The 27,091-nt window shown below is 41.3% G+C and overlaps 1 protein-coding gene across 1 annotated transcript in view; it reads right to left on the reverse strand.

Moving 5' to 3' along the window:
• Nucleotides 1–891: 891 nt before the first annotated feature.
• The window catches only part of LOC102378250 (threonylcarbamoyladenosine tRNA methylthiotransferase-like), a 179,002-nt gene continuing 152,802 nt past the window's right edge, over nucleotides 892–27,091 (reverse strand). The window contains exon 6 of the mRNA XM_006035410.3: nucleotides 892–1,416. Coding sequence (XP_006035472.1) covers nucleotides 1,222–1,416 — 195 coding nt within the window. The 3' untranslated portion in view covers nucleotides 892–1,221. The remainder of the gene's footprint in view (nucleotides 1,417–27,091) is intronic.

The following is a 27,091-nucleotide window of genomic DNA, read 5'->3' on the forward strand; positions in this document are numbered from 1 at the left end:
TTAGCTTTCTGGTCCAGTACCCTATCCACTATAACATATCTCCATAAAAATACAGGGTTTGAGAAGCAATTAGCAATTTGTGTTGAGTGTGAAATGTAACAGATTTTCTCACATAGAACACAACCCAGAATAAAATAAACACCTTGTTTTTGAAAGTCAGAACAAAGAAAAAAGATCTTTCCTTGTAGTAAGTAACTGAGTAACAGCAACTAGGGAGCCAAGACTTCACCATTCGGCTCCTTGTGGATTGCATGGACTTTCATTTTGCCTGGCTGAAGCTTAAATGACAGAAATTGCTGTTACCATTTCCTCACATAAACACACACTCCAATTTCTAACAGCTGGTTTCTGGAAAAAGGGTGCTTGGTATGCAAGAAAATATGGTACTTTCCCCACTAATCTATTAGGTTTCATGAGTCCTTACTAATGTGATCCAAGGTCCATTGAAGACCATGAAAAGGCTCATAATAACTTCTCCAGATATTAGAGCAGATTTATATTATTTAAAAAAAAAAAAGATCTTTTGGCAGAAGTTCTTGAATTTCTCACTCAGTAATAAACAAAACTATTCAAATTATTTCTGCATAAACATTCATACTTGTCATAGTTACACAGCCTACTAGCTTTGGGTCTAATGTTGAAAGCTAGAGGCTTCATCCTTGTGTTCCTTTGTGGTGAGCCAAAACTTCCTTCACATGTGGCAGCGAGCACAGTGATTACAAATGACAAACTGTAATGGCCCCCCAGTCCTTGTATTGAACACTTGATTTGAGAACAAAAAGACATGTACCAAACTGCATTATGAAAGATATTTAAAGAGGTATCAGATGCTCTTTATACAAAACAATTACTGACTCTGCCACACGAAGAAAAGTTTCTTTAACATCTTAATTGATTTCTTACACACTTTTTTATTTCAGCAGATACAAAAAATATAATAGATGCAAATGGCTCGCTCTCTTTAAAATGAAATACAATCTAGAAGAGGAAAAGGCTGAAATGAGAAACCACTATCCTGTTTTTGCTACAACCACCAAAAAACTCATATAATGGCAGGATGAACCTGACTCCAGCTGCAGATGAAAGGAAGGGCAAAGGGCAAGTAGAAATTATTGCCCAATTTATAAAAGTTTAAGACATATTTTTACAAATACTTCTTTTGAAGATTTTAATCAGCAATATAGTTTTCTTTATAAAAGCATCATTTAGTTCAGTGTCTACTTATACACCTCCATAGTAAAAGGTAACAAGGACTGCCAGTAAAGCCAGGCTCACAGACAGTATCTTTAGTCCACGTCCTCTTTGTTGCCATGGAATTTGCATCACCATCCTGCAGCACAATGATGTTTTTTCTTGAATCCCAACAGAAGGGCATGTTTTCAAATTTGTGCCATTCTTCAGTGCATGTCTAAGCTCCTGTGGAGAAATGCAGGAATCAAATCAGGACTGTGTGTGAAGTACACTTGATGCTGTATATCAAGTACAAAACAACAGAAACAGCAACAAATTCCCTTCTAAGGCAAACAATAATTCAACCTGTCTGCATCATGAATTCTTCCTCCTTAGTTCATTTGTTTCTCACGCAGGGAAAGAATTCTCACTGATGCCATATTAAGTCAGGCTTTTCTATGGAATTAATTGTCAAATCAATAAAGCTGTTAGCAGCAAAGACAGATTCCTAGGCAACAATATAGTCCAAATGACATTTTTTCTTAGGTCTTTTTTTTTTTTTATCCCATCTTACCACTCTTCCATTCTTTGGTTCCTTCAAATAGGAACATCTAGCTAGGAAAAAAAAAGGGACCAGAAACGCTACAATCTTTGGCACAGCAGGACCCATCCAATGTCAATCACTGCCTCTGTCCACGGCATGCCAATGCAACTGTGCTTGAAAATCCTCCCACAGGGCTTTTCCCCCGACTCTCAGGAGGCAGCTGTGCTGAAACACTCACCTTCTTGTTCAGCATATTGAGTCTTTGATTTCCCTGCTGAGGCTGCCATTACTGTTCTTTACCTGATTAAAAATACCAAGAGCAGCAGAACCTATGTTTGCAGTGTTGTTATGCATGTTGAGTCATTGTTTAAGCTTAAAATCCAAATGGTACCCATATGCCTATGAAAACTGTTGTCCACTGCAACATGTACCCTCTTCAATAGAGTTTAAATGTAGTTCAATATTTGCAATAAGTGCCTTTAGAAATATACCTGAAAGGTGGCAATAACAATGGAGAAAAGTGTAAACAATATATATATGTGTGTGCATGCGTGTGTGTGCGTGCACATGCATGCGTGCGCACATGTGTGCATTATAGCCAGCTTCCTTTACCCATTCCAGAACTGGCAGACATGGAATTAAATGTGTGATAGGATCTGATGTGCGATTCCAACAATTGTGCTTCCTGCCATGCTACAACTGCATGGCAGGAGGTGCAACTGTGGAATCCAGCAGCAGTTCCCAACAGCTAATGCAGGGGAGGCCGAAATCATGATTCTAGGATCCCCCTGCACTGGCAGGTTGGGTGCCTGACAATCAGCCGATTGTTGGCTGGCTCCAGCAATCCACAGGGCCGTTTAAGCCCATGCGTGGTCACACAGCTGACCAATGACTGGCTGCTCACTGGCAGATCAGGACTGCCTCAAGGCTTCAGTCCTGGGGCAGGCCCTATTGGAAGTTGGCTGGAAGGGATCACCCTGGGGTTCCAGCCCTGGAGCAGTTCCTGCTAGCTGACAATCAGCTGATCATCACAGCTCTGGGGTTTGAGTGATCAGCTGATCAGGATGGCCCCATGGTTCAAGCCCCTGTGCCACCCCCATCTGCTATCAGCTGGCAGACTGGTACCACCACAGGGCTCAATCGGGGACTCTTTCCCTAGGCAATCCCTGCCATCTGATGATCAGCCCATCAGGAGAGCCCTGAGGTTTGTGCCCCAGAGCCATCTTGTTCAGCTGTCAGTTGGCAGGGACCACGCTGGGGCTCCAACCCTGGGGCAGTCCCTGCATGATGTGTCACACGTTGAAGTTATGGCATGATACAAATGAGCAACACAGATATTTCTGGCATGATTAACATCTTAATAGTGTCAGAAAAGTAACATGTGCCACGGGTCTATGCTACATTACATATACATTACATTACATTCTATTTGGGGAAGACAAATATTATTATAATAGCAGAGGTAAATAAACATCAAAAGGGCAAAATGACAGCTTCAGGTAAGTGCTATTTTAACATCTGAGGTGTTGCAGATTTAGAGTATAAGCAATTCAGGTGGAGGATTACTGAACACATGGCCTAGAAAATGAAAACTACTTTTAAAAACTGCAAGTAGAAGATTATCATGACTGAGTGAAAAGTAAATGGGTAAGTGCATTGGAACACAGTGCTTTCATCACAATATAATGCATACAAATTGCTTTGTCCTGATAGGCAGAGCAATTAAAATTAATTTCAAAAGCATCTGAAAAATTAATAACTGGCTACAGTTATTTTATTCCAAAAGTCAAAGTCAATTAACCTTTACATGCAGAATAAACTGGAAGCAATAGCATATCAATCATTAAGAATTTTATTTATTTGAAACAAAACTACCTAGTAATATAATATTTTCTAATTAAAAGTTGGAGGAAAGCTGCTCTTCTTGCAAGTCCTACAGGATTCTGTTCTTCCTAGACAAATTTCTTTCCATGGCCAAATAAAATATTAGATATCTTTCTTAATACCATAGGTCAGACTGATGAAGAAGAATGTGTGTCTAAATGCCTAAGGCAAAGATTTCTTAGGGTAATATCTTTTATTAGACCAAGTGCATAGTCGGGATAAAGTTAGACAAGGGGAAGGAGAATTCACCCAGGTCAGTGAGTCTGACCATTGGAAGGAAAGCCCAAAGGAACAGCGTTCCCCGAGTTTGAAGGTTTTGCTTTGGGGAATGCATTTTGGCTGGGCTGAGGAAAAGCCTAAAAGGGCATCGGGGAAGTTTCTTCCTCCCCTCTCAGCCACAGGGGGCGGCCAAGGCCCAGGAGAGCCTGGGTCTTGGGGTTCCTTTGAAGAATTAAGTTATATTTTAAGGGTTTGCGCCTTATATTTTGCCATATTAATATATCTTATGTTTATAAGTATACGTCGATAAAGCTTAAGATTGTTTGAAAACGTATTGAAATTTTTAATCTGATTTTACTGGGCTAAGTATTTGTTAGAGTGTATATATTTGCATTTGATGCTTAAGTAAATTTGGATCTTAATGTTGTATAATATTTGTTGAAACCCAGGTTGGGATCAGGTTTTAATAATTATTTATATCTTGAAGGGTGGTACAAGATTGGATAGATATAACCCATAGTTTATGTTATTTTAGATATATATAATCTCAGGTACCTTTATATGTGTAAATTTTTAATGTAATAGAGTTTTGAGCATATAATCCTTGTTGGGGCTCTTCCCCACCATTTACCTGTGTTTGTCTGTATTTACTTGTTGTTTATTTGTTTTAGATCAAATTGTCTATCTATGTATTGTTTAATGTCATTTAAGGCAATGTAATCTTTTAACCTGTTAGTAGGATATCATGTTATGTGACAATTGTATATTTGTGTATAGATGTTTATCAATATCAATTTCTTGAGATCTTGTACATATTCATATATTTGTATATAGTTAAGTTATAGAGTGTCCTGGCTTGGTTTTCTACAGGAGAAGAAAGGAAGCTGTGTACAGCCAGCAGTTTTCCCCCCACCGCATACCTGCCCTGCTAACATTTCTCTTCAGTTGGAGAGAGGAGTACACAACCAGATACACCCAGGTTACAGCTGTATGGTGCACAGGCAGTGAAGACAGCTCACTGTGCATGTGCCACACAACTGAAGAAGTTAGGGCCACAACCCTTCGCTGTGATCCTGGAGGCCAGTGAGCTTTCTGAACTCAACATGTCAGCATAGCTCCTGCTGGCAGCTCCACATGTGCTGTAAGCTCTATGAGCTCTCTCACTGGCTGGCTGGGATAGGGGTATGGCCAGAGCCTCTACCTGCCTACAGCTCTGGAGCCCAGATGCTGCTGCTTGCTCTTTGATTCACTCCCCACCCTCCTGAATTCAGCAGTAGGGGAAGAGAGGGAATGAGCACTGGAGCTAAGTGCATGCAGGGGCTCTGGGCAGACTGCAGACTCTGTCGACTGGCAGTGAGTTCTCAGGGCTCAGAGCACATGCAGAGCTCCCTACCCTGGGGGTCTTCAAAAGGAGGCTAGATAATCACTTAGCCGGGGTCGTTTGACCCCAGCATTCTTTCCTGCCCATGGCAGGGGGTCAGACTTGATGATCTGCTCAGGTCCCTTCCAACCATGAAACTATAACTATGTTGGTGAGCTCTGAGAGCTCACTGCACATGCTGTGAATAACCAAAGTGGGTGCAACTGTGCCACCATATCCGCTCTGTTCCTGGGCTTGTCTAAAGCCTGCAGTTCAAAGTTAAGATCGCATAAGCATTTTTCCCCTAATGCAAGAACTTGGCTGTGCTAATAAAAGCCACAGTGTAGATATCAGTAAAAAATGTAGCCAATAGAACAGCCTCCATTTGAAATACTAGATTAAGATTATCTTGTCAAAAGATCCCTCTTGACAAGCTACATCTACTCTAAGAGTGGGGTGGGGTTGCAGCTATACTGGCAAAGGCTTTCGGGGTAGACAAGGCCTATGCAATGACAGCTTCTATGGCCTATCCTCTGGGCTTCGATAGGGTTGTGTGCTAGAGTCCTGTGAAGACACTCCTACTCCCAGTCATGTCTCAACTGTTGGTGACTTTATAGTTCCTCTGCTAGCACCACTGATTGACTAATGATCTTACTCAACCTGGATTCTTTGCAAATGTTAGCTACAGAAGGAAACAGTGAAGTGCCTTACTTTATGAGAGTATTAATAAAACATGCATCTTTACCTGTAAGAAAATCTTCAAGGCAGCCCTGTGAGGTTCTGAGCTGGTCTAACACTAGCCAGAATTACCACAGACAATCCATATTCAATAGACCTACTATATTTCCTGAAATCCAGTCAGGTAATCATGTCTTCATAACTGCAACAAGTGGCAAAATTACCACAATGCAACCAAGTGGAATTCAGTACGATTAAAGCCTAACAAAAGTCTTATTTTTCACTTTAAAAACATCGTGGGCAAATGCACAGACATTTACTTCTAAAATCACCTAATATAGCTGTAGAACAATGCACACTGTAACTAAGTCTTGATATAATTTTCTAGACATAAATAGTTCCAAATGTAAACTCTGTTGGTAACCTTATTATTAATATGAACATTGCTCCTGCATTAAATGAGAAGGAAAAAGGGAATCTCTGCACTGAAATTACATACTGTTAATCAAAACTGGGGGAGGAATGGGAATTCACACACAAATGCAAAGACTGATTCTTTGAGCTAAGAATCTTGTATTTCCGAGGAAGCAGCCTCTCATCTTGTTTTGGCAGCGGCAAAGTAAACACAAGACTTTGCTAATAAGGTATACCATAAATTATTAAACCATCTAGTGCATGATCAAATGGATTTCAGATGACTTTTTGGAATAATTCTGCCTTGACAACTGCCAGGAGTAATATATTTTGTGGGCTTCTGCATAGTTCCATTGATCACTGTCATTCTGATGCTCTAATGCTAAACTTAAACTGCTGTGCATGAAAGAAATACGGAATCACATCAAAACATAAGCAGTGGCATCTGTCAGTCACAGCCTAGCTCTCTTTAATATCTCACTTTGTGTTAGTCAACAAAGACATGATAGCAACTCTTTAGCTGAGTTGAGATTTTATTGCATTCAAAACATTTCTTGTATGCAAATGTATTTTATGGCTTAGGGGCACTGTTAAAGCTTGAAGTGTTAGCTAACTGCTGTGAAAAACAACCCGACTGCACATATCTCAAGATTAATTAGACTTCTGAATCTTTTATCACAAGGGATAAAAGATATGGCTGCAGACTGGGTCCGTGATGCCGCATCACCTGACCCCCAGTGCTGGCCCTGGGACTGGCTGGAGTGGGTGCTGGATCTGGCATGCTTCCAGCAAGGGCAAGTGGGGTGGGGGGGTCCATGGGCCCAATCTGACCTGTGGGGCCTGTTCCTTTCAAAGGTGCCACACAGGTGTGCAAACATGATTCACAAAATAAACCCAGAGATTTCAACCAGGAAGCCATAGGGTTAAAAGCATTCTGACTTTTTGTGGTCTTTCTGAGTTTGTTGCAACAAAAGAATCACTCTATTATTCTTCTGTTGTCAAAAAAATGAGTGGAAACTAAGAGCTGGCATTTTCTGAGAGGTGTCCTGTGCCTACTGAGGGGTGCCTCAAACCTAAAAAGGTTGAGAACCACTGTCCAATGGACTATATTAAAAATGTAGAGGTCTGCTATCAAATTATGTTGGTCAATTATAACAGTTTTGGAAAGGTTAACATTTCCCTATTTGGATTTTAAAAGTAATTTCTATAGTCCCACTAGATTCTAACAGCACTCTCTTGGTTTAATCCTTATTGAGTTCTATATGCCTTTTCCATCAATTCAAAATGCTGATCATAAAAGTGGAAAATAACCTGCATGCAAATGATTTTTTCTAATTTAATCATTTTATAATCCTTACAACCTTAACAACATGAAACGTTGTCGCCATCATATATCCCAAGACGTTTGCAGTGCTATGAAAGTTAAAGAAGAATAAATAAAAGGAAAGAAAAATAATTTGTTTCCACAACATTTTTCTCAGTTCTATAACCAACTTGTTTGGGGATGCAGCAGACTCTTCCATCTGTGAATTATCATCACCCTCTAACCTGGAGCTGGCTGATTCCAGCTGCCCATTCAAAGTGTGGTTAAAGTTTATGTATTCACTGAAAGAGATGGGAAATCTTTAAAAATAACCAAAACAAGAAAGGACTTCTGAAAGAGAAATTTCATTCTATGTATTCTTAATTGTACCCAGGGTTAAATATAGAATTACCATTATTTGCTCTTAGTAGAAGCTATAATAGGAGCCTCACCATGTTTTGGTAATAAGTTTTGATGCTTACTCAATTCCAATCAGTATCAAAGTTACAACAGGGAAAATAATACAATGAAAACATCTACCAAATAGTCTGATATCTCTAAACCTCTGTTACTATCTCACAGTCTCATAGTTGTTAGGGGCTGGGAGGGACCTTACATATCATCAGGTCCAGCCCCTCTGCACTTTGGCAGGAAAGACTGCTGGGATCAGATGACCCCAGCAAGGTGGGTGTCAAGACACTTTATTCCATCTATAATTTACATTCAGGTAACTAAATGTGACCCTATCAAGTGGGATTCACCGCTACCCCTAGTAGCTGGCCTGAGGACAAACACAAAGAAAAACCTTATTTAATAGTGAGACTAACTTACTCTGTATCAGTTTCTCTCAGCTCTGTTTTTCCAAGATTAAATGTCCATCCTGGAGATCATCTTTAGTTCTATCCTGCCTTTGCTCCACATATCAAAACAGAAGATAAAGCTTGATGCTTCTTCCTCCACAAAATTTCCAAGATCTTACTACTTCTTTCTATGAGTACAGCTAAAACACTAAGGGCGCCTATACAGGTGCATTGAGGCTGCTCCGACACGCTGTAATTACAGTGTCAGAGCAGTCTCAATTAATTGAGTCTGCTGGAGCATGGTAATTACCGTGCTTCAGCAGACTCCAGTGTCACACATGTCAGCATCCCCACTGAAAAATGAAGGCAGGGACGCTATAACTAAAGCGCTAATTAAAGCACCCCCCCACCACCTCCCAGAGCATGTCTATAAATGCCTTAAGTCCTCTTATCTCCCCCTCTCCTTATAGATCATTTCCCTAGATGAAGCTCTGAATTCTCTTCTATACAGTTCACTCCTCTAAAAACACCATGTAGGCTACTACCCTGCCCTCCTTCAAATCCAGCCTCATGAGAATTACTACATGCTGGTACAGTTTCTCACTATTCATTGGATGACTCAAGGTGCTTCTATAATTCAAATAAAGTAGGTTTTTAAACTAACTCAAGCATCCATATCTTGGACCACATTTTTAGAAAGCTCAGTTCTTACTGGCCTGAAATTCAAAGCAAGTTGGAAGATGCTAAGCATTTTTCAAAGCGAGGTCATCACAGTCTAGGGAACAAAATACATGTGGCTCAGGAAATGCATTCTATATAGTAGTATCAATTGGAAGAGAATTTACAGGAGTAGTGGAGCAAAAAAAACAAACTTGTGATCTGAAATCAAAGTAATGACTGGCAATACAGAATGAAACTAGGGTGGATCTTAAAAGACTAATTACTTTAATAAGGTACAACATAAAATATGATGTACTCTCTTCATAGCACAATCCTTGAGAGACTATTGCTTTTGACTTTCTTTTGAACCCTTGAAATAATTATCGCAATTATAGTGAGATCAACTAGAGCTAGATGCAAAAGGTTTCCATCAGTGAGAAAGTTCTAGTACAGATAAAAGGATAAAGAATATCTTCAAATATGTACAAGAATTGAGCACAAGTCACATATCAACACTGAAATTAAAAAAATAAAATTGATTCCAAAGTTAAGTTCTTGAAGCAGTTGTTCTTGAGTAGGTACTTGAGCATCTAGTTTTACAGGACTTTTTCTACCTACAAATGATACAGAATTTAAAGTAGTAAAAGCCTTCTAACCATTGTCATTGCATGGAACATGATGATGGGATACTACACGCCTCACTGTGTATTCTCTTTGAAAATTATGCCACAGTATTGTATGAATGTTTCACAATGAAACAGGGCAAGCTAGAAAAAGGAAAACATTATGCAACTGTACTTTGCTAGTACCTTTTTATTATATTCAACAAGTTCTGTAGATGCTTATGGAAATAAACATGAAAGCATGATGTCGCAAACAGAGCATTCTGCTGTGATTTTTGATCACAAACACATTCAGGGCACAAAAGATCCATCCTCCTCAAACACTGATAATCTTTGAAAAGGAATAAACATAGTAGGAAATAAAGTCTCTTAGTACTTAGGGATTATATTGGCTTGCAAAGTTCCAAACACTCTACAACCATTTATTTCCAAACAAAGTTCCAAATAGTATATAATCATTTACAAAAAACAGCTCTAGGATCTGTGGGTGCAAACATGTTTTTGTGGGACCCAGGTTTAGGTTTACACAGCTTAAAGCAAGCTGCCTAAACCCAAACTGGGAGCAGCATATGAAGGCATTTGCTGCTGCTGGGAGTGGCATGGACAGCTGGAGGTAAACAAATTGGTTCAGGGAGGGAAGAGAAGTGAGGGACTGGTGGGTTTGGGGGAGGGGGTGGGTAGTCAGGTGGGTCAGGGTGGGCAAAAAATAGTTCAGTCAGGATCAGGGAGGTAGGAAAAACAGGTCTAGGGCTGGGGCGAGTGGCCAGGCTTTTCCAGCCCTGGGGTTTTCTTTGAACATGTGCAAGCGTTTTCTAGTCCAGGTAAACCCATTTCAGATTGGATTAACCCAGGTTAATTCAAAAGTTAGTTCACCTCCCAAGGTGATTTGGTACACAAATTTTGGGGTGATTTAAGCCCTTGGAACACTCACAGCTCTGGACATTTAGAGTGACCTAACATTAGGTCAATCTAAATGTAACTCTTGTACGTACCCCTGTGTGTCACTTCTATTATATATATGGAGAAAATACAGACAAATGAAATGTCATCCAAGGCCATAAAGCAAGTCTTAAACAGAAAATCAGGAATTCACATGCATCAAGTTGAACCCAGTAGACAACACTGCCTCTTAAGCTCACTTTCTGTTATGTTTGAAACCTTTACCTGGTATAGACTCTTTGTTTCAGGTTCCTTTAAAGGTAAGCAATTGCCCTAGCATTTGACTTCCTGACAATTTATTTTATTTTCACTTTCATAGACTTTCTTGCCCATGCTTAAGTAATTAGTTCCTGGAAATTAGGTGTGTCCTAAATGCAGCTAGAGACAGTCTTCTGTGAAAGGGGGACACTGTATTGGAATGTAGTATTTTAACATTAACAAGGTATGGCTGACCTTGACCAATGTTCGCACATTCAGCAATAATACAAAAGCTTTCTTTTCATATTGCCATAGTCCATTTATTTAAGGGCCCCTTGTTATTTTAGGTCTTGCACACTGCCAGTTAACATATTTCTTAACACATTAGAGATTGTGTCTTAGAATCTGAGTCCCCTTTTTTCAATTTTTTGAAATTTTTGAATGTTATTCAACAAAATTCAGCAGCAGTTAATGGAGGTTTCACTCATGGATACATCAAACAATAGGTACTCCCTAAGATTACCAAGACAAACTGTTCCATGATAGTCTCCACATCCCAATGCTCCTGTGAAGGAGTTGTCAGTCGGCCCACAATTAAAACTCTAGTGTCAAACGATTAAAAAAAAATCTTCCTTAGCTTGGTTTGGATATTACACAAGATTACCATGATAACACCTTGATATAATCAGTACAAGACACTAAATAGAGGCAAGTATCCAATCGACAGGTTAATTCCCTCAATATTTCGAACTTTCAAGGTGGTCTGATAAGATGCTCCAAACTTTGTACTTGTAGGGTCTATGGGCACCTACTTCTTCCTTTGTGAGTACTTAGCAATGAATTGATAACTGAGCTGCAGGGAAAAGATGAGACTGAGACTGGATAAGAAGCAAGAGGGAGAACAGAACCGAGAAGCAGTTGATCTGATGAGAACCCATGGAAGAACACAGTGGTTGGGTGAAGTTCTCAGGAATGAGACAAGGACCAGCTGAGAAAGGAGACTGAGAACAGGATGAGCAGTAGAAACTGGGACTGAGATCAGGAGAGCCAGTGTGGGAAGAGGCAAGCTGACACAGACAGATTGGTGGAGATGCAATAGAGTTTCAAAGGAAGATCTGGAAGGTGAGGGGGGTGTGGTGGTGCAGAAACTCCCCCCCCCCTTTCACTGTGTAATATGCAGGGAGCAGGTACAGGAAGGGGGTGACCACCTGCCACTGCCATTATCCTGGCCAAGTGCAGCATTCCACATAGCTGCTCCCTGCAGTTGGAGCCTCCAGGCTAGCTGAGGAAACCCAGGTGGCTGGGCAAGAAGGAGGAACAAGGAAGTGGGGGGGGGTGCCACTACTGCTGTCTCTGACTGACCCGTACAGAGAGTGATCTCTGGGCTGCTCCAGCCCACTCCAGCCAGAAGCTGTGGGAAGCAGCTACACAGAATGCTGGGCTTGCCTGGAAACAAGGCCACTTCCAGGCCTACTCTTGTACTAGTAGGTGACACCTGCTGAGGGTGGGCAGGCAGCAAGTGCAGGAAGGGGGCACCTACCCATTTGCCACTGCCCCTAGCCAAGTCTGGCATGCCACACAGCTTCTCCCCACAGTCTCCACTTGGGGAATCAGCTAGGGATAATGGCTGCAGCTCGCTGTGCCTGCTCTCTGCTCAGGTCCCCAGGTGTCCCTTGCTGACCCAGGGGTTCCAGATATTAGGGCTGTAAAATTTCTCCATCTGTTTCATTTTGACACTGTTTCAACTTGTTTCGAGCTTGAAACAGCAAAATCGAAATGAAATGAAGGGCTTTGAAATAGCCTCAAAATGAAACGAGGGCAGTCGAAATGTTTTGAAAGTTTCAAAACGTTTCGAGTTTCAAAGCTGGAGCTGGGCTTGCCTGCAGGGAAACAGACAGTAAGGAGAAGGAGGGGGAAAGGACTGCTCTGATATTGACTGTGACAGTTTGGCTGCCTGAGATGCTGCTGGTGCTACTGTGCTGCTTACTAAGTTATTGCCTGTTGTCATTTAAAGTGGTGGACCGGACTGAGGCTGTAGGGGAGGAGGAGGCCTCATTGGGACATACTACCATGTCGTGGAGAAGCCCCAGCACCAGTTAGGGTGCACCTTAAGACACACACACACACACACACACACACGTCACAAGTGTTGGTTGTCAGCAGCTTGAGGTGCAGTTTCCCAAAAACCCCTGTACCTACCTCCTTGAAACCTGGCAGACTTCATGCTCTCAGCAGGGGCTACCATGCCTGCTGTTTTCACCCCCATGTGCCTTCACACTTACAAGTGACACAAGTTTTGCTTTCAAGACTCGGAGGTACAGTTTCCCAGAAACCCCTACACATCTCCTTGAAACTTGACAGACTTCATGCCCTTAGAAGGGTCTATCATCCCTGCTATTTGCATCCAAATCTGCCAAAAAATGACAAAGTTATAGGCAGTTCTGTGCTTCCCAATTATAGCCCTATGGGTGAAACACTGAAACAGCATTGAAACAGAGAAACAGTTTTGACAAAACGAAACTGAACAGCGGTTTTGAAATGAAACTAGAAACAAAACACTGTTCCATTAAAACAGCGAAACAGAAGTTGAAAGAAAACGGTGCTGTTTCTCACAGCCTTATCAGATATGCCTTTCCCCCATCCCCCAAGGCTAATTGCATCTGCCCTCTCACTGCCCTTTCTGAATCCTAGGTCCGCCTATAGGTGTCAGTAAATAACTGGGCCTGGGCTTTGCAACCTTAACAGTGCAGTTCCCTGACTCTGTGTCACTTCATTTACTCCAGAAAACTTTGTGGTTTCTTGCAGGTTTTACATCTGGTACATTTCCTCTCCACTGACTCCCCATATCCTTACCTTGTATCTCCATCAGACATCTCTCTTCTGGCACTGGCTTCCTGGTCCACAAATGTCACTCTATGTTACAAATATATGTAAGGACTTAACTACTGTCATTAATAGTGACAAGGGCCTTCTGTTTTCCTTCATGGATCACAAATGCAGGGATCTTTCACCACTTTCACAATTTAGATGTGCTATAGCTTCCTTTGGAGCTAAAAAATATCATTCTTGGACCACTTCTCCTTAAAGGAGCTAGCTGTTCCAATTAAACTGTGGCACAAGCTTTCTGCTTACTATCACAGAGCATTAATATTTTCACACCCAAATGACATATTTTCTATCCCCATCATGCAATTCTTATTCCTGTGCTGACCTTTGTGTGACCGCAGATATTCATTTTCCCCTTCAGAGATTCTGTTATAGCACATTTAGTTAAAATATCAATGTATTTGAATTTTTCTTAGTATCCACATGCACCAGGGTTCTGCGAGGTAAATCTTTTCATGTTGAGCTTCTTGCAGACTAATTCCTTCCTCCCAGCCTCCTCTGTTTCAGATGATTCTGTTTACAGTTTATCCTTATGTAGCAAATAGTGATACAGAGGTGTGACACAATATAGCTCAATTCTCTACATTGCTAGAATTGGCAAAAGTCATTCTTCCACTCTGCGGGTTGACCACATTAGATCTTTTGAAAAATTTATATAGTACAAAACATTAGCAGTTTATATCAAACATGTATAATCTATCTGGCCCTAGGCCATGTATTTCCATGTAGAATCAGAGAAGGTGTGTCAATGCGAGTCTGCTGTTAAGTTCACAAGCCTAGCAGGGATGCTGTGGCTTACTCATTTCAATCCATTTCTCTCACCTTATTGAAACCCTAAGAAGCTTTGCTGAAATGAGTTAATACTGAAACTTCCCATCAGGAGACAAAAAGAAAAGTTCCTGAGATAAATATAGGAGGCATGCTGAAAATGACAAATAGACGAAAGATGCCCACAGGGGGAGGATTTGAAACTCATAGTATTACCACCCTGTGACCTTGGCTGATTTAATCTTTCAGAAGTTAGCATGTTCAAATTAAAAAAAAAAAGCTAAAACAGCAGCAGGCAACCTCAGCTTCTTTTTGCTTCAGCAAGGTGTTCTCTGAGCAAAAGTGGCATAATTTGTTCTTTTTAAGCGGCTAAGCATTATTCCTTCAGCCTTTCCCCCATGTTACTACAACAAAATCTCTGACTGTTGCAGTATTCTCAATGCCCTTTATTGTGAGAAAAATGAAGCCATGCCTTTTGGGACAGAGATCCGTGCTGAATACTTCAGGTAGGAACAGAATTCTTGATGATCTAAGTACCACATCACCCACTTTTGCAACACATAGTAGATGTAGATAAAATTATCTGACTGAAAGGTAGGCATGCACAAAGATCTTTTTTGTAAAATGATCTAGCTAAATGATAGTATTACAACTGTATAAGTGCCAGGTTATATTTGAGGATTTCAAAGTATGTTCCAAAAGTGAATAAATTAAACCTAAAAGAGTCTTTGAAATGCATGACCTCATCTAAAATCTAAATATACTGATGCACAGAAAGGTTAAGTTACTGACTAAAGATCGTACAATGGGTCAGAGTCAGGAACAAAACCTTAGTTGTTCCTCAAACTTTTTCAATTCAAGGCAGTCCCCAGAAAATGCCAGCTCTTAGCTTTTCTTCGTTTTTTCACTATGGAAAAATAATAGATGAATTCTTCTGTTACAAAGAACTCAGAAAGACCACACCAGGTCAGAATGTTTGTAACACTATGGATTCTTATTTGAAATCTCTGGGTCTAGCTTGCAAGTCATATGAAGCTGTTTGCATACCTAACAGCGCTCATATCGTGCAGGCCCATTATTCCCGTAAAACAGGGGCAGGCAATTATTTTGGGTGGAGGGCTGCTGAACGAGTTTTGGTGAGCTGTTGAGGGCTGCATGGGTAGCCCCACCCTTTGACAGCTGCCCCACCCCCTTGTCACCATCTTGGGCTCAGAAGTCCCGCCCCTAACCCCTGACCTGTGCTACTTGGAGCCCTTGCCCCCCTGGAAATACTCCTGGGGGGGGGGGGGGTGTGCCATCTCAGAACCAGAAAAAAAGCAAATCATACACTAAAAGTCAAACACCTACTATAACACATTTTAATTTTATTATGCAAAATATTTTTGTCACGATTTGTGAGTATATAGAGATAATTGCATACTAACTCAAAAATAAATTCTTAGTCTTGTATAGTGTGTGTATGGTGGGTATGGGGGGAGTGTGTGTATGGTAGAGGGTGGGGGGAGTTTGTGAGGGGTTGTGGCTGTGTGTGTTGGGGGCACAGGGTATGTTGGGGGTTGTGTATATGTCAGGTGTACACATAGCTGTCTCACTCCCACCTTTGTGGGTGGAAGGGCTAGGCGGGGCACAATTTTTTAGTGGGCACAGTGGGTTGGATGAAAGTGCTTGAAGGGCCAGATTCAGCCCACAGGCTGTATTTTGCCCACCCCTGCCTTGAAAGGATCTCAAGGCACTCCTAGATGCCAGGGCACCATGGCTGAAAAGCACTGGTATAATTCCTAGTCCAGTGGTTTAAGCACTGTGTGCTTAAAGCTCATCTACATGTTTTGATCTCAGCCCTGCAAAAGGGTGTTTACCAGTAACTATGGCTAAAAAAGCAAAAGCAAAAGCAACGTAACTGCATGTAGGAAGGAGCAGGAGTCACAGTAACATAAATACCCATTACCACATTCAGCTATTAAGCTATGTTTGCTGGAAAGTGGGGAAGCAACTATTTTTATTTGTGAACTCTGGGATATGCAGATGAGTAAGAGCAAATTAGTTCCATTTGCATATCTCTGTATATACTGTCTATTTGCAGATACTGATTCAAATAGTTTTGGTGAATATCTTTACATTGGAGGACTAAAATGAGAGCTCCTCCTATTAAGACAGCATGTTGTTTATTGAAATTTTATCAGCTTGTCTATGTTATGCTTCTTGTAAAGTCTTAAAATGCTTTCAAACGTTCAAACTTTAAAACCTATTTTATACAGTCATTAAGCTATCATTCTGCTTCAGGTATTTGTGACTCGGAGGCCTTTATTTTGTGTTACAGGGGTGTAGCTTATAGCTGTGTTGGTTTAAGGACATAGGCAGACAAGGTTCTTTGGGTGAATCTGATATATTTTATTAGAGCAACTTAAATAGTTCCAACTATATAGCCCCTACAGTACCATAGTTGGAACTATTTAAGTTGCCCTAATAAAAGATATCAGATTCACCCAAAGAACCTTGTCTGTCTTTATTTTGTGTTGGTATTAATATGACTAATTATAATTAAAAATGGCTACGTCATGGTCACTTGTAACCTTAATGCTAATAAAAAGGAAAGTGCTAAGCTAGCTGTGCAAATGGTAAGATATACTCATGAACAGGATCAATGTAAAACTATAACATGACCCAGCAGCCTTAGAAAAAGTTCTGACAATTTCTGCTTGCTCCAAATAAACTGCTCAAATTCACACATTTTGTTATGTTCGGGGGGGGGGGAAGAACTTATATCCATAGACTCTTGTATTTACCTCTTGTATGCTCTTAGAATACAGCAGTCTTATGTGGGAGGCTTATAGACAGTGACCTACCCAAATGGTGATAGAATGATTTTCATGGAAACTGTGACTTCTGGTGGGCTCTGCAAAAAAAGAGGAGGCTCCATGCTTTTGGTGGGCTCACTGGGAAAAAGCAAAAAAAGCAAAAAAAGCAAACTTGCCAGCAAGCAGAGAAGTCCTGCAGTCTTAGAGCATGGGGAGGAAGGTGGATGGGAAGTGGCAGTGACGGGGGCAGGAAGGAGTGGGGGTGGAGCAGGGCTGACAACAGCAGCAAGCAGAGCAAGCAGCCCTGCCTTAGAGCCATAGACCATGTACAGAGAATTCGCTATGGTGAACTTGCCGTGGTTAACCCAGTAAAGTTATGAGGGGTTGGCAGTTTGCAGATCATGCCCGACTTGCTGCCCTCTTCCCCTTTCCTCCCTCCCCGGTGGTGACGGCCTCTTGCCCTGAGATGGATTTTTCTTAATGATGCATTGTGGGTTCACCATAGTGAGCGCTCTGTGGCCCCAGGGCAGAGCTGCTCACCCTGCTCACTGCTACAAGCAGCTCCACCCTGCCCCCCCTCCATCTTCCCCCTGTGCTCCAAGACTGCAGGACTTCTCTGCTTACCAGTGAGTTTTTTTTATTTATTTATTTTTTTTTAAGTGAGCTGCCATGTGGGGGTGGTCCAAAACCATGACTTAATTATCCTGATTAAGCCCAGGAAGCCATTACTCCACGCTTAATAACATGAATTAATTCCCTCCCTGGGCTTAATCAGGGTAATTAAGCCACAGTTTTGGGCTATCTGGCAATCTGCAGGGAGGGGTGGGACTTCAGGGCTCCTGGGCCAGTCAGAGGCATGGGGGGCGGGGGGGAGAGTTATGCTCAGCTTGCGAAAATGGCAGCTGGGCTGACTTGAAATGCCTGCAAAATCGGCCAGCTGCCTCCTCAAGTTCGATAGACCCTCTACTTACAGATCTTACCACTGTCCATTTTGATAGTACCCGAGAAGTAGAAGAGAATTTACTCACAGTTTTCTAACATGGTGAGCTAACACATCACAATATTAATGGGGATGTGGCATATGAATACAAACACTGAAGAGTGTGAATGCTATGCATTTGTAACCAGAATGACAGATTTAAGGGAAGAAGTTATTACACAATTATAGAAAATTAGGTTGGAAGAGACCTCAAGAGCTCATCTAGTCCAACCCCCTGCTCAAACCAGGACCATCCCCAATTATATAATCCCAGCCAAGGCTTTGTTTACCCAAGTCTTAAAAAAAACCTCTACGGAGGGAGATTCAACAACATTTCTGGGTAGCCTGTTCCAGTGTTTTAGAATCACATAATCATAGAAAATTAGGGTTGGAAGGGACCTCAGGAGGCCATCTAGTCCAACCGCCTGCTCAAAGCAAGACCAGCCCCAACTAGATCATTCCAACCAGGACTTTGTCAAGCCAGGCCTTAAAAACCTCCAAGATTTACTAACCTAACTTAAACTTCCCTTGCTGATGCTTGAGACCATTGTTTCTTGCTGTCATCTGCTGTCACTGAGAACAGACTAGCTCCATCCTCTTTGTGAGCACCCTTCAGGTAGTTGAAGGGGCACAGGCTTTGGCCCCCTTGGCTCCTGCCCGCTCTGTCCCTCACTTGTAGGATACATGGCCTCCAATCCTCCCTAAAGCCACAGCATGGCCTTGTGGTGTTAAACTTAATCGCAACACAAAAACAAGCAACCACTTCCATTAAAAAAAGGAGCCTGCCCCACCTTCAGTCAATGACGTCCTGCAACACTCCTTCCATTTAAGTACTCATGTCCCAGCTCTCCTGAGTGGTTTGAGTGCCTGCCAGGCTGTCTCCTGCAACCCCTCTCTCCCAGGAGCCCCACACCCTGAAACATGCAGAGCCAGACTGCCTTCCTTGCTTCAGGCAAAGCTTATATGCCTGGCAGCCTGCCCTACTGCTCCCACCACTGACTGCCCCTCTACTGCCACTGCCTGCCCCCACATCACCATTTTCTCTGCTGCAGTGGTGGGGAGAGAAGGGGGAAAATGAATGTGATAAGACCCTCCAATAATTGGATATACAGAAAATTATAACAAATTTATAAATTTTACATGTATAGAATCTAGTTCCTGAGGGGGTTGTCTTAAATTCAGAGTCATTTTGGACAAATATAATTTTTACTCATGTTTTAGATCTACTTTTATGGGGAAAAATGTCTTTTCTTTTATTGCATCCAAAGTGAAGATTAGTCCTATGTCCACATACCAAGGTAAAGAAGCACTAAATTCAGAACTCGCCCAAGGACAAAAAAGAGAGTCAAGAACATGAAAACTATGTTAATTTGACTGTGTCCCCTTTTGAATGTTATAGCTTGCATCCTCACATACTGGTTCTGACTCATAAATATGAGAACCAATTTTGAACAGATCCTCAATATTAACCATATAATCATTGCTAAAATACTTTGAAATCTTTTTGTTATAAAAGATAAATGAAAGGATAATACAATTATGTTAAGGGCCATGTAAAGCAGATGAAGTTTCCACCATGCTCCCAGCAATGGAGGAAGAGCACACCGGAAATAGTCCACCTTTATTGTTAGCAACAATAAACGTTAAGCTATGTTTCTCTCCTGAGCTTGACTGTTCCTAAGGATTTCAGTGGAGGATTCCTCCCCCTGCCCTAGTTCCCTATGCTTCAGATAGTTACTCCAAACCCAATTATATTCACTAGACTGGAACTGATAAAGAGTCACCTGGCCTGACATCTGGATGAGTCAGCCAGTACCTTTCTGCATCTCTATGCAGGGCTTTAACACCAAAGTAAGTCAATTGGTGTTGGGGGGCATGGAGGGAAGGAGAAGGAGAATATCCTAATAGCCATTTACACACATGAGGAGTTAGGGATGAGAGCTCAAGACTGCTGCGCTGAACACTAACCACAAGTAAAAGCACTCCCTTTAACAAGGTATTTAAATAATTAGTAATGTTTCAAAATGTCTCTCTTTTTTATGGTCCTCCATAAAACCCACAGGACCAGTTTTTGTTGGAACCATCTAGGGAGGCAAACTCAATCTGAAGTCAAATAAATCTAAGTGTCAGGCCTCACAAAACCCCTACATAGTAGGCACCATGCCAGCATTCTCAGAGATAGATCATAAGCATATAAAGTAACTGTCTCACTCCATAGTTTGAGGGAAATCCTCTCAAGATTTAGGGAGAGATTTTTCAGTAATAAGAAGGTAAAGAAGTCTTTTTATGCTTCTGATTAGTTCAGTTAATCTGAAAGAGAAGGGTTTATTCTGTTGATTACATAATGCAGAATATTACATGAAAGCCTAATTCTATATTATATACAGCACGTAGGTACTGTATGGTTAAAACATTGTTGGATCATTGGTTTAGTAAGTTTGCTCAGATACTACATACTTTGAAAATATCTGTATTTTATATGTAATATATAATTAATATGTTATATACCCAATATATTCAAATCTGGCCACATCTAATTTTTTTAAATTTATACTTTAGATATAAGGCTCCAATTTGCTGACCTGCTTATCAAAAGATAGCATTCTGATGAATGACACATTATGGTGTTCATTTTGCTTAATTCAAGCTATGTACTATTATTGTTGGTTAAACAAAGGCTCTTTCCTTTTCATCCAGCCTCATCTCATCCCTGGCACCAGAATAGATCTCCAGCTCAATGCTGCTGGTAACAACATCCAGAACTTAAATGTCCACCACTAAGACCAAATGTTGCCAGAGGTTTGGAAATGTATGTATTTAATGGCACTGAATACTCTGTTCCATTCTTACTGTTACTGTTGGACTTGTTTTTTAGACTAAGCTGTTTCCAACTTGAATTAGTAGGACACAGTGGTATGACCTTCTGAAAATGCTACATAGATGGAGAGGACTTAAAGCAATCTTTTTTAAAAATGTCATTGTCATTATGAAGCCCTTTTGGCAACCAAAATTACTATACCATATGAAATAATTAGGAATGCAAGTCATGGTAAAATTAATGATGGTAAAACAAAATCCAATTGTCCAACAATCAGAGAACACTAATCCTGCTTTGGTTTATACTTGGATATTTTACTATAAAGGTGCTGTTGTGGGAACTTAATTTAGCAACTTGTTTCATTGTTCATTTCAATATTAAGATGAATATAAAAAAACTCATTCAAGATGGTAGTCATAACTTTACATCAAAATTACTTCAATAGGTCTGTCATAGCAGTAAGTACAATGGACTTAAAGGAGCAACATACATAGTATGTTAACGGCAACGATGCTCGTCGCTACCTTGTAAAAGGGCAACAAGAGTCCACAAAAGAGTCCACAAAAACTAAACCATTACACAAGCAGTTATCAGTGGGAGCATCTACACGAGACACTACTGCGCAGTAGCATTGGCAAGTATTAACTGTGATTAATACTGTGCAGTAGCATCTGAAAAAAACCCGTGTGGGGACAGTACTGCAGGGTAATGATGGTTACTGAGCAGTTATTTAGTACTTGCATAAGCAAGTACTGTGCAGTCCACCTTTTGTGTAGACATGGCCAGTCTGTTGAGAATTTGATCAAAAGTTGTGAAAGTGTAGAAGTGGAGAGGAAGGAACATCATAATTTGCACAGTTTACTGATCTTTTCGAAATCAGATCCACTTTCTACCATTTTAACTTAAAGTGATGCCTTAACTTCACGACTGCAATTTTTATTTGCTTTCCAAACTATCTGCCAAATTAAAAAACCCTTTCACGCAAGTAGTTGTGAAAATGAATAGTAAATGGAGAAGATATTCTTACAGTACTATTTTCAAGGGGCAGAAATTCAGCTTTGCAGTCCTGAGTTCACATAAAACCTGAATCTTGCTGACCTTTTGCTTGGTAATGGAGAAAGCTATGCAACCCTTTCAAACTCTTATTTCCTCTCAATAGATCAATATGTTCTGTTTTGTACTGAGTTACTTAAGCGTTCATGTGAAGCCATAACTAGGATCAAAGCCCTAAAAGGATGAAAACCAGGTGGAAGCCATACACCCTACAGTTCCCATTATAAAGCTAATGAACATACCAAAGTATAAAGAAAAGAAGCAATGCTAGCTATATGACTTTATTCTAGAGCTCCAACCAGTGGCAAGAAAGAAAGGGTGTGAATGTATAATATAAGCAGCAATGAAATACAAACATCTGCTGAATTTCGTTGGTGAATCCTTCTCTTCCCCCTGCACCAATCTCCTTTCCTAGGAGAGGCATAAAAATTAAGACTGCACTGACTTTCTCTGGCACAGTCAGTTAGAAATAACTGACCTCCAAAAGGGCAGTTGAAGTGGGAAATTAGTGGCTGTTAGGTTTTTATTTTTAATGCTAAAAGCCAATTAACACCTGCAGAACATATAAAATGGTACATTTAGTAGTTAAGTGCTATTGAGAAAGTAGACCTTTGCATTCTGTTTAAAGAGTTTCCCAGTTAAAACTCAGAAGGAAAGAAAGTGTTAAAGCTTTTAAACGTAATCCTTGATTATACCAAGTAATGTGAAAGAGGGTTTTGTGACTACTATGATACAGTTCCCATGGCTATGAAGCTTCTAACTCCGTACATGTGAAGGACACCTCCTGCCCTCTCAAACCCAGTGTTGTGCTGGAGTGGGCCCAAGGCAACATTAACGTCACTGGCATCTGAAGTAAAAATGTGAAAATTTAATTGGCACTGAACTTGTGTGGACTGTGGAAGTAAAAATGATACATGTTCGGAGGGAACAGAAATAAAATGCAAGCAACATATTAGTCCTTTAGTCTTTCCTTCAGCTGGGGTTAGGGCTGGGAAAGGAGACACTTTCCTCCAATAGTCCAAAAGTTGATTCAAAACTGAATAGTTACTCCAACACTAATTCTCTTCACATTCATTGCAGGTAGTGCATAGAATTAAAATTGTTACACAATTGGAACTGATTACATGATTACATCCAGTCAAATCGCATTATCCTTTAAGGAAAGGAAGAAGAGACCAACCTAAATTCACAAATTTTCGTCAGAAACTGGCTTGGCAGAGCAAGGTTCATCCTTCAGTTGAGTTACAGACTCAGGTCTTGATGCTACAGAGGCTTCCGCCCAGAAGTCACTTGGAATAAGGCCTGAAGGACCAAAGCACCATATGAGTAAAAGAAAAATTCTTGATTAATGTTTTAAAGTGCAATTTTACTCTTAAAATGATTAGATTAAAATGACACTTTAACTTTACTGACTTACTGGATAAATTTCAGCCCTAGCAGAGGGCCAAGTGTAAGGTCTGCACACTAGATGGTATGATGTACAGGTCTTACGTGGTCTCTGCTTGGGATGAATTTTACACGGCGTGTATTTGAAAGTACAACAGCTTACTTTACCAACTAAACCAAGATGCTACTACATGCTCTCCCTTTGGGCATTACAGAGCTGGAACTGGTTTGGGGTAGAAATCTGTATCCGACTCCATTGTGCGCACTGTCAAAAGCATTATTAGCTACATTTTGAAAAATGTTCACGATAAGTTGGCCAGAGAAAAGCTTGCCTTTCAGATCTTGGCTTGACCTTTGCTTGGAAGTGGAAACACAAGACATGAATAAACGTCCCTCTGTCAATTAAACCAACCCCATCCATGACAGAATTACTCTGTAGGTCTTTCAGTGTCAATATATATATGGAATTGCTTGCTGCCATTTGTACAAAGTTTCTTTTCACAGTAGAATTATACTTCAATGATATTTTTCCCTAAATACCCATAGACAGCTTTGTTTCAATATTTTACAAGAAATCTCTTTTTGCTCATGTTAATATCATAGCTAGCTCAGTGAAACATCTGAAGAAACCAGGAGAAAAAAGATTAATTATTAAGGATTTAACACTGTAGTACATGACCTCTATTTACAACCAGCAGGGAACAAGAGTAACACATTAAATAAGCTGATTAATACGTGTAAAAGCAGGAACCAGCTGGATGCCTTGCACCGCACCAGGTCATAATGAAAAAAAGGGAGCCCTTGCAAGCCAACAAAAGAATGATATTTTGTAGACCACATCATGCAAAAATTCTACATACTCTAACTGGGTTTTCATTAAAATCCTGTTACTTACTGAATAGCACTCTATACTGCAAATGTTATTTCATCCATTGTTCAGAGCATTCATTTAACTAGAAAAGAAACTCCCCTTTACTTATTTTTTTAAGGAGTGCATCCATTTTTGGACATGTAAAGGAATGTTGTCAAGCGCAAGCCTAAATTGGCAACAGGGATGTATTTTTCTTGCAATCTGCAAATCAGTACTCTGTTACCTATCCAAACAGATAAGGTTAAAAGACTTGAGTGCTAGTCACAGCCAAAGATCACCAGCCTTGGAGGGAAAAGAAAATAGGAGGAAAAGGTTTAGAATCAGCAGAGGTTTGAGTGAGGAGGCTTCTCATTCACTCTAGGGGTGTGTCCAGATGATCGTGCACATGCAATTTGAGGTGCCTTGAAATTGTTTGAGGTGCTGCAAACTGCACGTGACACACGTGCAAGCATTCACCATAATGCTAATTTGCAGCATGGTGCCAAAATTTGACACTGGGAAATCCCAGTATCCAAAAAACTCCATGGAAAAAACAAAGCGATGTGGCACATGCAGTGCGCGCTGCCAGAAATGGAACCTGGCCGGCCAGAGCCACACACTGGCTTCTGGTCAGGCTCTGAGCATCAGGATTGGTGCCGCTGCCCCAGGAGGTCCCCCAAATGCCAGGTAAGGCTGCTGGGGCCAACCCCTCCACTCCACCTGGGACCATTTGCCCAAACCAAACTCCATGCGCAGTAGCAAAAAGCAGTGGCACAAATTCGTGCCACTGATATTTTTTGCCACAGCTAACACACCCCCTTGGCATGTGGGGACATCCCCTAGGTAGGCAACTTTGCTCAGGTGCATATCAATTAGATCTGCCAAACCTCTCAGCATTTTGAGTACCCTCTTCTATTGTAGACTTCTATTATATTAATTACCTGGGGTTAAATTTGAAATAATTTAATTGGAAGATATTATAGCTTTTATAACATCACAAGAACTTTAGTAAATCTGGATATTGCACATTCAAGCTATGGACAGATGTACATTTATAGCGCTACAAGTGCCCTAGCACTGTGAATTGCTACAGAAGTGTATCAGTACCAAGCAGAGACAGACAGAGGTCATGTGCAGAATCCCCCCAAGCTGGAGTGCTATAAAGTCACTGTGAAGGGCAATAGGCAATTGCTAGCCCTGCACCTTTGCTCCCCTCCCCACTTTGGGGAGAAGGGAGCTTGTCAAAGCCCATTCACTAATAGCCTGCTGATGTCCATCCATCCCTTCCTTGCACTCCTCTGCTGACTCACGGCTATAGTTCAATAAGGATTGGGGTCATTCAGGAACATCTCTGTAGCACTTCTACCTTATATGTGGCACTTCCTTCATTTGCAGCACTAAAGATATATGCATTTTTGGTATTACAAATGTAATGTCTGTCCCAAAAAAAGAAAAATCTTCAAAAAACTGTCAGAAGTAACCACAATTAAGGTAACCAAACAACCTCGTGCCTCCTTCTGAACCAGCCTGTGCATAATCAGGAGCTTCACACCAATTTTAGGCATCCATCACAGGCTCTTTCAGAAGTTCATATTTTTGGTTTCCTCTATGTACAACTCTCCACTGTGACTCCAATTTCAAATGCTACCATTAGTGCACACAGTCAAACAAAACTAATTAACCCCTGTTTGCATGCAGAAAAGGGAGAGAACAAAGAAAAGCTAAATTATAAACAAGCAAAGCACGGGGATAAATCCCCCAAGCATCTTTTCAGCAAAACTACAGTTATGTCTTCACTGTAGCCAAAAGTGTTACTACAGCTTATTTACCCAAGCTAGCATGGGCACCAGTAGCAGTGCAGCTGTGGTGGCAGGGAGAACTCACCTTAAGACAGCTGGATGAATATTCACCCAGCTTCTCAAGGAGGTTTTGCAAAGCTTTGTGTGGCTGCAGCTGCAGCTTCACAGTTCTGAGCTAGTTAAATTTAAGCCCACACAATCTGCTGTCCACGTCTACACACACCATCATGTATGTTGAATTATAACTTCATATGATTCATTTTACAGGGTGTGCGGGCCCTCTCCCGATCCCACCTGGATCGCCATGTGCGAGTTCTCTCTCGATCCCATCTGGGTCGCCATGTGCGAGCCGGGGGCAAGCCGGGTCCGTCTTTGTGCACACAGGCTGCGGCCGGCAGCCCAGGTACGTGGGGCTGGAGAAAAACCGCGGTGCGGTTTGGTACGCTTGAGCTAGAATCAGTCACGGAGGCGTAATGGTTGATTGAAAACATTATTTACTTACACCCAAGGTGGTCGCGGTGTAGGCTGGTCAGCTTTCCAGGCACAGCTCTGCTTGAGTTCTCGGTGGAGGACTCTAATAGACTCGGTTCCTTGACCCCAGAGTGATTCAGGCTCCACGGGTTCAAGAATTCGTTCCCACAGAGCAGCTGTATCTCCGTGAGTGTTACTCGGTTCCCAGGTCCCCCGGAGCTGTTAAGGCTCCGTGGGTTCGACAATTGGGTCCTTAGGACAGGGATATGTCTGGACTGCGATCGGCAACGGGGAGAAGCTAGAGGTTATGTGCCTCGGAGTTGTTAAGGCTCTGAGGGTTCGGTAAATAGGTCCCGTGGAGTTGTTGAAGCTCCGTGGGTGGGGCAAATTAAACCTCTGTTGCCCTCTTAAGGAAAAAGCTGGGTTCGTATGGATCAGCAGCGCTTAGAGATCTTCACGCTCCTTTCCCGAACTCCACGTGCTTTCTCTCTCTC

This window comes from Alligator sinensis, unplaced genomic scaffold, assembly GCF_000455745.1.
Source record: "Alligator sinensis unplaced genomic scaffold, ASM45574v1 scaffold1147_1, whole genome shotgun sequence".
Lineage (NCBI taxonomy): Eukaryota > Metazoa > Chordata > Crocodylia > Alligatoridae > Alligator > Alligator sinensis.